Source organism: Carassius carassius, chromosome 1 (assembly GCF_963082965.1).
Source record: "Carassius carassius chromosome 1, fCarCar2.1, whole genome shotgun sequence".
Lineage (NCBI taxonomy): Eukaryota > Metazoa > Chordata > Actinopteri > Cypriniformes > Cyprinidae > Carassius > Carassius carassius.
The window spans coordinates 26,403,057-26,417,274 of record NC_081755.1 but is presented as its reverse complement, the minus strand read 5'-3'; the positions used below and the strand labels follow the sequence as shown (position 1 = coordinate 26,417,274).

Genomic DNA, 14,218 nt, shown 5'->3' with positions numbered 1-14,218 from the left:
ATGACAGACCAATAAGATGCAGAGGCAGGGGTTCCAGTGTCTTTAATTACTATTTTACCATAATCCATATCTTTTTTTTTTCTCTTAAAAACTTCAAGTATTTGTTGGGAACAAAACAAAAGTCCAAAAACATTTTTTTTCTTCTAAAATGCAAAGACAAAAAAAGAAGAAAAAAACTGATAACAAGAAAGTAATAACCATCTTAAAACAACTGTTCAATCCTTTTATCAAAGCCATAATAGTCATTAACACAAATATCAAGTTCTGAATTTCTTAAAAATGTCTAACATCTATTTTACGACTAAAAGAAATTCACCAATTACTTAAAATGTTTCCTTCCTGCTTGGCAGTCGGTAAGACTGAACCAACCCACTGATCTTCATTCACGTCACTATTTTGCTAGTTTTTCTACCAACACAATAGCAAAACCGGTCATAAAAACATCATCAACTTAAGAAACGAAAAATTTAAACCCCCCCAAAAAAATGGTCACAATACATGGGGGAAAAAAAGAGAGACTTTCCTATATTAAAATTAAATAACAGCACATTTATAAACGTTTCTAAAATAAAACTCCTAATGCACTGCAATTGCAAATCTAAGTGAAGTCCATACACACATGCATTGAGAGACATTACTGATGAGCGATAACTGCCTTGATACAAATCGTGCCCTGCGCTTGTGTTGCCACCTGCTGGTAGGAGGCAAACTCTTCCAGTACTGGGCATTTTTGAGTATTCAGCTCTGCAGTAAACCCAGAGAGCAACAGCGACTGCCTGGACCCACGTCTACAGTGTCTACAGTCTAGTCCATATTGTCGAATATGAAACCTGAGCTCTAGACGTGTCACTTTTACAAATGAGTCGGGGAGGTTTTGGAGGTATTACACAAACAGCAGCATTTCCCCAACAACTATTAATTAACCATAAGCCACCGTCTTGAAAATCCGCTCTGAAGGACAAAGAAAAGCAGATGGATTCAGAGAGAGCCTGTGGCCCAGTGGAGTAGCTCTCCACACACATACATACATACACACACACACGCACACCTGACGTCATTCGCCTGCATTACAGTACATTTTTGATAAACGATTGGGTTCAGTCTATATACACCAGCCCAGTGAAATAAGGGCCGGTTGAGGTAATGAAATATATATATATATATATATATATATAAACAAAAGAAAAAAAATTACAACACTGCACATTGAAACCGCAGAGATTTTCCAAAAACACTCACGGACCAGATGGCTCGCTCATGTCACCATGAAACCTCATGCACCTGGTCTGCCAAACACAAAGACCTAACAAGATGGACAAGACGACAATAAATAAAAAGAGAAAATAAATAATATTCAATCTATCTTCTCTGCCTACAGAGCCTCGCCCAATCAGAGAGCAGGATGCTGATAACGATCTTGTTTGGTCCTCGGAGGGGGGCGGGACATTTGGGAAGATGCTTCAGGTGGGAACGGCACAGTACCTGTCATCACGAGACGATGCCATCTCTAAACTTCGAATGCATTTGCTCAGGGATCATTTGCACAGGGTGCTTCATAAGAAATGTTGAGAGGACCCCCCCCCCACCCCAGAAAAGAGCAAAGAAAAAAAGAATAGTAGAAAATCTGAGTGATATCGAACAGAAAGCATTCAGCTGAATGAGGAAGCAGTAACAAAGTAAGAAGACTTAAGAACTTTTGGTTAGCAGAATTATTTTTAGAATAAAACCTAAGAACCCGCAAAAGGAACACAGTGATTAAAGTCTATAGACAGAGTTTGGAGATACAGCGGCAGACTGAAGGGGGCTTGTGGGCACTGTCATCTCATCTGATAGTGAAATCATGGTCAGCGCAGTCTCCTCATTTGCATTATTCCAGATATTTGTATTGCACAACATTGACGTTGGCTCATTTAGTCATATTCAACAATCCATTTTCTTTTTTTTGTGTGGAAAATTCTATTTCCCATAATCCTCAAGCACAGAGTCAGTATAAAAGTGTTCTCAGCAGCATCAAAAGCATTATTCATCAGTGTCGTAAGTGGATCTGGACAAAAAAAAAAAAAAAAATAGAAAAATGTGTTTTTCTGAAAATTCCCATGTCGAATTGGAATGAGTGCTGAGAGTTCATTCAAAAGCATGTGATCCATCTTTATCCCCAAAGCATGCTTGCTCCTATGATCCACATTTCCCAGAATCCACCTCATCCCTCATCTCTCTTCTTTCCTTGATACTTTTGAGGAATGCCAGGCTGTGGATCTGATATAAAGAAATAAAACAGAAATAAATGGTTTAACAAGATTGCATAAAAATTTATGTTTTTATAGCTACGTGGATTATTGAATATGAAGTCGTTATTTTTGTTTTCTTTTTGCACAAAAAATATTCTCGTAGCCTAAAAAAAAATTAATGTTGAAGCACTGATGTCCCATGTACTTATTTTAATGATGTCTTTACTACCTTCCTGGGCCTTGACCATAGTAGTTGTGGTGCAGTCAATGCAGGGTCAGAAAGCTCTCGGATTTCATCAAAAATATCTTGTGTTCCAAAGATTAATTAAGATCTTACGGGTTTGGAAGGACATGAGTGTAATTAATAACAGAATTTTAATTTTTGGGTAAACCATCTCTTTAATAACTATAAAAAAAACAGCTTTTATAGAGACCACACTGTAACATCACAAACATAATAAAAAATATATATATAAAGGTAAGCTGTATATTAAGGGTTATTTAGCTTCAATATGGGTTGAATTATATTCTAGTTACGCCACCTCTACTGCCGTGACATTGGGACGGTGATAAAAAATGTGTAAAAAAAAAAAAAAAAGACAGGAGCCAGACTTAAATTATTATTATTTTTAAAGCAACTTGTTTAAGTCGTACGACCGATACTGCGGTGACTGTTGCTGACAAGTTAAATCTAGCAGGTTTGGTGTCTTGTGTCGCAAATCCAATGATGCTGGTAAAAACAATTATCTCTGACCAATCAGTGATCTGCAGTGTTAAGACGTCACATTTTAGTATCGGTGCAGCTTAACCGAGGTGGTACTATTTAAGTGAGCCATTTTGAGCCAAATTGTATTGTTAATCATTGTTTGATTCATTTTAAAAAAGGGCAGGGGCTACAGCCGTGTCATTTTTAATATGAGTGTACTGGAAAAAGAGATGAGTTGCCAAAAAACAGTTGTTCTTATACTCACCTAATGAAGGTTTTGAAGGCTGCACTCTGGGGATTGATGCACAAAGGCACTCGTTTGCCTTGCTGGTGCTCTGTTATGAAATGATGGATGAGCTCTGAAAGCAGAGGGAAAACAGGTCATCAAAATAGGTCCTTCATGTCAAAATATGATGGAGTTTAATCGTAACAAAGCGCCAGAGTGAGTCACCTTTGCCCTGCCAGACGGAGTGCATGCTCTGCTCATAGTTGTGGCTGAAAGGTCGATCCGCAGGCGGCTCAAAGTCTCGGGTGTATACCCTCCCGCTGGGCACAGAGTAACAGCACTTACACATGCAGGTGTGGTACCGCAGACGACCCTCATCCAAATACGGATGAGACAGAGCATCACTGCCCGAGATGCGCTTAGCCTACAGATGGAGACACACACAGACTATTACCTCAAGAAGAACTGAAGTCATTTTCACTCCAAAATAATAGTAATAGTACAAAAAATAAATAAAAAAAAACACTACTGTTCAAAAGTATGAGGTCAAGTGTTTTTTTCTTAAAGAAATTAATACTTTGAACAAGGACACATTAAATTGACCAAAAGTGACAGTAAAGCCACTTCAATTGTTACAACAGATTCTCTTTCACATGAATGCTGTTCTTTTGATCAGATTAAAGGAATCCTGAAAAATGCATCTCAGTTTCCACAAAAATATTTATCAGTGCAACAATTTTCAACAGTGATAAGACAATTAGTTCAATCGCAACGATCAATTGTGATTCAAATGATGATTCACTATATTTTCGTTACTATTACAAAATCATATTAAAGGAACAATATGTAAGACTGTAATTCTACGTGATAATAGTAGTTTTTATGTAAAACAAATAGTAATGTTTCTATTAAGTGCAGATAGGGTGGATAGTAGGCACATTGGGATGTAGGGTATGGCAACACATGGACACAAATGCCGCTGTGCAGATTAACTAAATTAATTACAGCTGTCGCAAATTAAATGAAAAGTGTTGACCGCAGAATTAAATTTAGATCTGCTTAATGTTGGACCATGATTTTTATTCACATTTTTACAGTGTTGCGTATCATAACCAACACACGCATGAGGTCAGCGCTGCGCATACGCTGGTGAGTCTCGTGAAAACCAGCGTTTGTTTACAGGATCAAAAGCAGCAAAGTTTCCTTACTTTAGCAAAGGAAAACCAGTCTCCTCTAGGCTTACATCGAAATTCTCAGAAATTCTTCTTTACAGATCCTCGTTTTGTACTTCTAATTAGTGACCGCTGTTTTATCTCTCCACATTCGTCACTTCTGAGCGACGCATGCACAACACTGACCTCAAACTTCATCCGCCAGGAGCTGCTTCAGTGTACAACAGTGAGTGTAAGCTACATTAAATTATTACATTTTGAGTATGGTTATTTTTCTTACAAAAACACATCGATTCACTACAGGAGGCCTCTGGTTACCCCCCAGAGCTGTGTGCGACACTTCTTATTTATGGATGGGCGCTTTTTATTTAACTTTTTTTGGACTGATGCATGCAGCACCCGCTGAGTGCCATGAAACTGCTTGAAAGATCAAAGACAATTTTTGATATAACTCTGACTGGATTCATCTGAAAGAAGAAAGTGATATACACCTAAGATGACTTGGGGGTGAGTAATTTATGGGCTAATTTTCATTTTTGGGTGAAATAACCCTTTAAGTCAGTCATCTGTTCATTGCTCGCATTCTCTGTATAATTTATTCGCTGTTTGAATAACTGTGGAAGGTACCGGTAATAAAAAAATGTATTAATAACCTCATCTGTGAACATCCGCCTTCATAGCGTCTTCAAGCTTTGCCTTTGTTATAGTTTTAAAAATGCAACCTCTAGTGGCGAAAACTTAAATATTGTGCTTTTAAATCTTGAGCTTTTCACTGATGTTTGGTTTGTCAGGATGGGACAATACTTGGCCGAGATACAACTATTTGAAAATCTGGAATCTGACGGTCCAAAAAAATCCTTTCAAGTTGTCCAAATGAAGTTCTTCTTAGAAATGTATATTACTAATCAAACATTAAGTTTTCATATATTTACAGTAGGACCGTTACAAAATATCTTCATGGAACATGATCTTTACTTATAATCCTAATTTTTGGCTTAAAAGAAAAATCTATAATTTTGACCTATTCAATGCATTTTTGGTTACTGCTACAAATATACCCCAGTGACTTAAGACTTAAGATTCGTGCTCAGGGGGCACATATTTATCTTAATGTGCTTCATATGTAAATGTCGTGAAATATAAATACAGAAGCGTGTAAACAGCCTCAAAATAACTATTATTTTAAGTATTTGCCATAAATAAATCACACAAAAACATTAGCCAAAATGCAGACAGTTACCGTGATCTAGAAAAGTCATACTCACTGGATCAAAAACTAGCATGCGGCACAAAAGATGAACAGCTTCATGTGTTGCTCCATCTGACAACATGTACAGAACAGACAGTGAGGGCTAAGAGAGAGAAAGCACAAATAAAAGTTAGAATATTGTATTTGATTTGAGGACAGATTTGTGCATTACATATTTATGGACTAATGAATCATTGAAAAGGAGGGCACTGAACTGGTTTGTGGGCTCCTCTAAGAATGTGCGCTCGTGCTCCTTCACACGCGGATGCCATGGCAGAAAGAGGAGGAGTCCCGAGGAGGTCAGTGATCAGATCCAACTGAGAGAAAGAGAGAGGAGGAGAAACACTTTAATTCACTATTTCTCAAAATCAAATTAATTAAAAAGACCTCATTTTCATCAAGATTAGAGTGTATATAAAAAAAAATCCTTTAATATATAGTACAGTATTGTACAAACGTTTGAGGTCGGTATATTCCTATGATCGTAAGCTTCATTTTCATTATTTCATTATTCATTTTTATTATCCCATTATTTAATTTCTCCAGTGTCACATGATTCCTCAGAAATCATCTTAATATGCTGATTTGGTGCTCAATAGATTTGAAATTTTGAAAACAGCTGCTTTTGTTTCTGTAAATGGGACCCCCCCCCAGATTTCTTTAATAAACAGTCCCCTTTTTAAACTTTTGAACGGAAGTGTACATTATTACCTGTTGTATGGGGCTCTGAGCCTGGAAGAGAATACGTCTGCCCAGCAACTCTGCGAAGATGCAGCCTACAGACCAGACATCTATAGATGAAGTGTAATGCTGGCATCCCATCAGGACCTCAGGAGCACGGTAATACTGCGTCACCACCTCCTGGGTCATGTGACGAGAAGGATCCGGCTCTTCCACTCGCGCCAGGCCAAAGTCACAAATCTAAACCAGAAGGAAGAGTGATACATTTCGCTTTGCCATTATTATTTGATTGAGCACATTTGATGAACACGTTACCTTAAGCAGACAGTTGCTGTTGACCAGCAGGTTCCCTGGTTTGATGTCTCTGTGCAGAATGCCTGCTGAATGCAGGTACTTCAGCCCTGCGAGGAACAGAGAGAGGACATCTCATAAAGGACACTGACGCTGACATGAACATGAAGGAAGAACATATCACACAACAAAACGCCAACTGTGCTAATTAGGAAATTAATACTTCCTGTACTTGCTAAAACCAACACCTGTGTTGGTACTTTACCTCCACTAGTTCATGGCATAAGTAGAGAGTAGTGCGTGTGCGTAAATATATATATATATATATATATATATATATATATATATATATATATATATATATATAAACATATACACACACACACACACACACACACACTCTACTGCTTACAGGTTTGGGATCAGAAGTGACAGTAATGTTACAAAAGGCTTACATTTCAAATACATGCTGTTCTTTTAAAGTTTATATTCATAACATGATGCTAAAAAAAGTCACTGTTACTATTTCCACAAAAATATTGATAATAATGAGAAATGTTTCTTCCAAATCAGCATATTAGAATGATTTCTGAAAGACTTTAACTTTATTGAAGACACGCTGAAAATTCAGCTTTGCCATCACAGGAATAAATTATTAAAATATATTATTAATATAGAAAACACCTATTTTATACTGCAATAACATTTTACATCATTTCACATACTGAATTTCTGATAGAATAAATGCAGCTTGGATGAGCATTATAGACTTTCTTTCAAAAACCTTGAACAAATCTTAAACTTCTGAACAGTAGTGTGTGTAAAATAAAATCCTAACTAACTAACTAAAATAATGATGAAAATCATAAAATGACCACAATGGACAAGCACCAATGACAAACCTGTGAAATCACACATCAATCTCATCTACGGATATAATTACTGGGATGAGTTTGCGATTCAAAGCATTTCACAAGTATGACTCCATTAATAATGTCATCCCTACTCCAGATTCATTATAAACATGAATACAGCCTCAGCTAAAAGCTTCACCGAACTCGCCCAGCAACAAGAGGAAAAACTGCCCCAAACAAGATTAACAGTTCAGTGGGATTTTGCTAACAAATTTTATTTTCAGAACATAAGATTAAAGCTTCTCAGGATGATTACAAGGTCAAAGATAATCCCATTCTGCTACGCAGGCACATAACACATCAAACTTTCATCTGTCCTGATTAAATACTCCAGATTCCCGAAATTAAAAAAGAAAAGAAATGTAATCCAAAAGTGACATATGCCCATGTGAACTCACCCCTGAGTATCTGGTAGAGGAACACCTTGATGTGATCGGTGGTGAGAGGCTGAGGGGACACGATGACTTTATGTAGGTCACTCTGCATGAGCTCAGTGATCACGTATCTACAGACCCAGTTAAGAAAACAACTGACCTGCAAAACACCTACAGCCACAATCATAACTTCTGCTGTATGCTAGGGCTGCAAAACGATTAATCGTGATTAATTGCATGCAAAATAAAGTTGGTTTACATACTATGTGTGTATATTTATTGTGTATATAAATACACACACACACACGTATATATATTTTTTTTAATATTTGTATGTATATTTATACTTGTAAATAATTTATATTATATATAAATATTTAATATATACATTTTCCTTCATATATGTGTGCATTTACATATACATAAATATACACAGTACATACAACCCTCTACACACACCTTGGCAATTTAATCACCGTTGGCTAGTAAATTTTTTGGTTTACTCACCAGACTGATATACATACACACACATACTGTACAGACATACATACATATATGTTTTCATACATACATCATGTTTTCAGTTTGAATATAAAATATATAAATTATTTTTAAAAATAAATTTGATTACTCAGCTGGAGCGCAGGCTGAGAATCGCGTTGTCATGACTGGATCAGGACACTATCATCAGTCATGCCCTCTCTACCTTACGCACACCACGCCCACTTAGATCAGATATCACATCACATCAACATCTCAGCTTGAGGGGTACCGAGGGTCATCGCTTTTGTCGTCAATAATTCGCGCCTAAAAACGCGTGGAAATCGCTAGGCGCGCCGCTTTCTCCTTGTTTCCAAAGCGCTCGGGCAGTTGCGCCCCTGAGGCGTCTGCCGTTGCTAAGCAACCATGACGCGCTCTCTCCATGAAGAGCAAAGGATAAATGGATTTGCAGCACTAAAAATCGCTTGCAGTAGCTCTGCTACTAAATTTATTTAAAAATGGCAATCCATATACAGCTATGATCAACTGTTCCTTCATCTTGGCTGAGCTTTCAACGTTGTTACGGGAAAGGATGAAGCTGCTTGATTGGTTCTTGTCACATGACCAGCGGTGCCCTTGCGGCTCTCTGAAAAGTTGAGATGTTTTTAACTCGATGCGATGCGGACGCGATTGGAAAAAACGAGCGCGTCGCACCGCGTTAGCATCGCGACCGCGTTGCTTCCATTATGAGCGCGCATACCGGTGGCGCATAAATGGTGGGATAGGCCACATCGTGCTTGGCTTGCAGACAAGACTCTCTCGAATCTTATATTTTGCAAGTGCAATACCTTGTAATAGAGGTAATGACTTACGGATATACTCTGAGATAGAGATTGTGTGTGTGTGTGTGTGTGTGTGTGTGTGAGAGAGAGAGAGAGAAACACACTCGTGCTTTACCTGATGAAGGAAACCCAAACTGAGTCTGACTCCAATCACAACCCCAACATTCAGAAACTAATTGACAAAAATCTGAAGTATAATTAAGATGAAAAATGAAAAAATGAATTTGAGCTCCAAACCAAACTCCAGTGTTATTCTGCCCTAAACAGAACCACAAAACTGGCAAATTACTTATCACTAAAGCCATTAAAAGAAAGACAAATCCTTTCAAAATATCGACTCAGTGATCATGATTTGGAAATAGAGATTGGTAGACATAAAAGATCCTGGCTACCGAGTGAAGAGAGACTGTTCAAACACTGTGAGCTGAATCAAACAGAGGATGAGAAACACTTCCTTCTTGTCTGTCCCAAATACAGCACTACAAGAGAAACATTCTTCTCACAGTTTGAAGCTTTGAATCGTTCATTCTTGTCTCTAAATGACTCGGAGAAACTACTCTATATACTTGGAGAAAATGAGACGGCAGTCACAATAGCTGCTAAATATTTATACACCATACGAAAGGGATAATTTATTGTATTCAACTGTTTTATTTTATATTCTTAATTGTATATAATTACTATTATTAATATTATATATATTAATAATATAATATTGTATATTTTATTCTGTATCTAAATGCTTTGGCAATACTGTAACTCAAATGTCATGCCAATAAAGCAACTTGAACTTGAACTTGAGAGAGAGAGAGAGAGAGAGAGAGAGAGAGAGAGGAGAAATGTAAGAGAGTTTAATGTTGTATGTAAACTGTGTTTGAGGGGAAGTCGTGGCCTAATGGTTAGAGAGTCAGACTTGCAATCGAAGGGTTGTGAGTTCGAGTCTCGGGCTGGCAGGAATTGTGGGTGGGGGGAGTGCATGTACAGTGCTCTCTCCCTCAATACCACGACTGAGGAGCCCTTGAGCAAGGCATCGAAACCCCCAACTGCACCCCGGGTGCCGCAGCATAAATGGCTGACCACTGCTCCGGGTGTGTGCTCACAGTGTGTGTGTGTGTTCACTGCTCTGTGTGTGTGCACTTTGGATGGGTTAAATGCAGAGCACAAATTCTGAGTATGGGTCACCATACTTGGCTGAATGTCATGTCAGTCGTGTTACAGAGAGAGAGAGGGAAAGAGAGAGAGGTGTTCAGAGAGGAGTCTGTTGGATGTTTAGCTGTTATTTGTTTTATGGACTCAATGTTGAAAATGTAAAACATTTCAAACACTGTTGGCAGAAGTGAAAAATAAATAATTTTATGAAGTTACAATTTTGTTTGATTCCATGTTTACTGAACATGAGTATTTACAATGCAAATCCAAATTATTTTAATTTACTGACAGTTACTTATATCTTGTCTTTTAACTTTATTAAGATCAGATTCTGCAGGTAAAATTACAATAATAAGGTGACTTGACTTGGACTTGACTTGACTTACTACAGGACTTGACTTGACTTGCCCAAGAAAAAAATACTTGGGACTTACTTGAGACTTGAAGGTTAAGACTTGAGACTTACTTGAGACTTGCACATGTGTGACTTGGTCCCATCTCTGGTATTAACATATAAATATACATAATACATAATAAATATACAAAAATACTTTTCCTGCATTATGCACTTCCTAACACAGCTACTTGCAAATGTACTCGCCAAAGCTAATTTTCACTTGTATTTGGCCTTTGGCAAAGTGTGAACTTTGAATGTTGGATGCAAACCAGGACATTCATAAATTAATAAGTGATAAAACAGCTTCACATTATGCTCAGTCGGAGTTAAAAATTCACATGTTTGGGTTGTGTTCTGGTCTGCCTTTACTCCACTCTCTCACTTTCATACTGATAAAGCACAACACTGATATACATGCAAATACAGCTACTGCAGCTTAACGTTACACATCTGCCACATGATATATATCGTCAAACACTTCTAATGGAAACCAATCAACTACTTTAAGGGATAGTTCACCTAAAAATATAAATTCTGTCATCATTTACTCACCTTCAAGTTGTTTCAAACTTGTATGAGTTTCTTTCTTCTGCTGAACACAAAAAATTCTATTTTGAAAAATGTGGGTAATCTAACAGTTGCCAGAAACCATTGGCTGTCAGCAACTGATTGTTTCCCAACATTCTTCAAAATATCTTCTTTTGTGTTCAGCAGAAAAAAAAAAAAGCTCACACAGGTTTAGAAAAACATTCTTCAGTTGAACACAGATGAAGACAATGCACTTCTGAAGAGACTGATGCATTATCTGGGGTCATATGCCATTGAGTTTCTTTGTGTGGTTATTTAAGCATCAGCCTTGTGGGCCCTGTACACTTGCGTTATATGGACTAAAAAATATAGATTATTAAAATCTTTGTGTTCAACTGAAAAGAATCAGTCATACATCGGGGATGGCGTGAGGACAAATAAATAATGAGAGAATTATTCATTTTTGAGTGGAACATCCCTTGAATCCCCTTAAGTACTAAGGCATGAAGAGAATAAAATAATAAAGTCTCAGAGGGCAACCACTTGAGTCTGAAGGATACATCTCCTCAAAGCAGTCGATCTGTGGAGGTTGGAGAATGTCAAGGGCAGACAGCACCTACCAAAGCAAATTCCCATCATTACAAAAAACAACCAATCGAGTTCAAAGACTGAAAACACACAGGCTACGTTTACATGCACCCAAATAATCCGTTAGTAATCGGATTGACGGCTCAATCGGACTGAAAAACGTTCAAATAAACACGTTAATCGATCCGATTGAGCTCGATCCGAATGAAATTTCGACCGGATTGAAGGGGGTGGTTTATTCCTCTTCTAACACGATTGAGCATGCATGTAAACACTCGATCGGATTGAACCACGAAACTGAAAGGACTGCGCATGTGCAATGACGCAGAAATAAGGTAATGACAATATGACTCACAGAACAAGCGGCTCTTACTTTTGAATAAAGTGTTGTATAAATGCGTGTCCTGTCATTATAAAACTCTTTCACTCGGCAGCTGAGAAGTGAGCAGGACACCCTTGTTTTGGAGACTCATCCACAGGCAACACGGTTTGGGAGTGGGGAGGAGCTTTTTTTTTTTTACGTGATAAATATGAGCAGCACAGCGGTTTATATGTACAAGTATATTTATCCATAAACTGGTAAATATTAAAACAAATAAAGAAACCGTGTAGGAGAGTGGTTATTATGTGCAATCAGTGAGAAACTCTATATTATGTCACTTTCACTTTCATTATTTGAGCAGTGTGCACGTCAAAAAATCTATTCCGATTTGTAGCTTGTGACATATAAACCCACACATCAACCTGATCACTTTATTTAGTGTTCATGTAAACACTACAATCAGATTCATCAATCGTAATGAATTCAGTCCGATTGAACCAAAAAGTGTTTATGTAAATGTAGCCACTGTCTTTCACAATAAACCCATTCTCTCCTTTTATGCCCAACAATGCATGCCAGCTTCCCTTTTACACCCGCAAAACTTACATTGTCATGTTTAAAGAAACATAGCATCCGGAGTTCCCTGAACACACGTTTGCAGGAGACAAGGTTCTGGAAGACATTCGGCATTTTCTTAAGAGCCACCTTACGCCCATCCCGTGGGTCCGTCACAGACCTATCAATGCAGAAGGACAGCCAGAGTGTGTAATATATATTACACTGCCAAAACCTTGGGGGTTTGGTAAAATTTTTTATGAAACTTTAAAACATTCTAAAAAAAAAGAATTTTTAAATTATAAGCATATTTTTCATCATAAATCAGTGTGCTAAGATGACAGCGGGACTTACCAGACCACCCCAAATGCACCATAACCGATAGGCCGATCAGGCTCCATCTCAGCAGGACTTGGAACCTCACTTGCTGGGTTACTGTGAGGTTGCGGGATGGCCGCCCCTCCGCCTGCGCTGCCTCCGAGAGACGCCGGGTGTCTGGGAGTCCCAGCGGGAGCGTTGGGTCCGGTCGGATTTGGTGTTGCGCTGAGGCCCGTTGAGGTAGTGCCGGTCGTGGTGTTGACACAGAAATACTTGTGGCCTAACTCTGATCCAGGGAACAAGTTACCACACACTGTTGGCCGAGAGGATCCATGGAAAGCCATCCTACATGATAAACACGGGTGAGGAATTATCATTAAAGCGACTGTCCACCAAAACAATAACAAATTTGTCAGCATCTGAAGAATGCTGTTAACCAGACAGTTCAGTTCTCATTGATTTCTATGGTATTTTTTGTCCACAAAATGGAAGTCAATGGGAACCCGACACTGTTTAGTTACCCACATACAGTAAGATATACATTAAATCGTTTTTCCACAGAAAAAAGAAAGCCATACAGATTTGGCGTGACATGAAGGCGAGTACAGTATGAAAATTTTCCCTTTAGGCGTACTATCCCTTTAAATGGATTACCTGCAGTCCAAAAGTATCTATAAACACACATTTCTAAATTATGAGGCAAAACTATGTACCAAGCTGACAGAAAAACCTGGAAAATGTATTAATTTTCACTTATATTTGCCGCTTCTTAACAAATAAGTGCAAAAACAGCTTCATATTATGACAAACTTGCGATGTACCAAAATGACAGAAAATTCCCACTAAATGTTCATGAAACACAAAAGGAATAAAACAGGCATCATCCACTGAAAATCTCCACATCTGTTGAAACCCATGAATCTCAATTAAACGCCATTCATAACTTTGCAACATCAGTTCTCATGTGTGTCATAACCAAACTCCAAGTCTGAATATGTAGAAGATGAAATGACAATCAAAATCTGCATTGCAGTTTCCAGTGAAATACGCCTTTTATGTTTGCTTGCTCCTCATACAAAGTTTTCATATGACTTCAGAATGTTGTGGAGAAATGACTTTTGATATTTTGGGGGCTTAAAAATGTTGGTCAAATTAAAAAAAGTTTTAAATGACAGGTTACACATTATGTGTTTAAATC

The 14,218-nt window shown here is 37.9% G+C and overlaps 1 protein-coding gene across 1 annotated transcript; it reads right to left on the bottom strand.

The window, feature by feature from the left end:
• Positions 1-1,571: 1,571 nt before the first annotated feature.
• Positions 1,572-13,392, bottom strand: nlk1 (nemo-like kinase, type 1). The gene is made up of 11 exons (XM_059553167.1): positions 13,057-13,392; positions 12,754-12,883; positions 11,798-11,853; positions 7,866-7,972; positions 6,578-6,663; positions 6,293-6,502; positions 5,797-5,898; positions 5,598-5,684; positions 3,386-3,584; positions 3,200-3,293; positions 1,572-2,256 (listed from the first exon to the last, which is right to left on the bottom strand). The coding sequence occupies exons 1-11, from the start codon at positions 13,362-13,364 to the stop codon at positions 2,208-2,210; spliced, it is 1,428 nt and encodes a 475-aa protein (XP_059409150.1). The 5' UTR covers positions 13,365-13,392; the 3' UTR covers positions 1,572-2,207.
• Between the last annotated feature and the right edge of the window lie 826 nt (positions 13,393-14,218).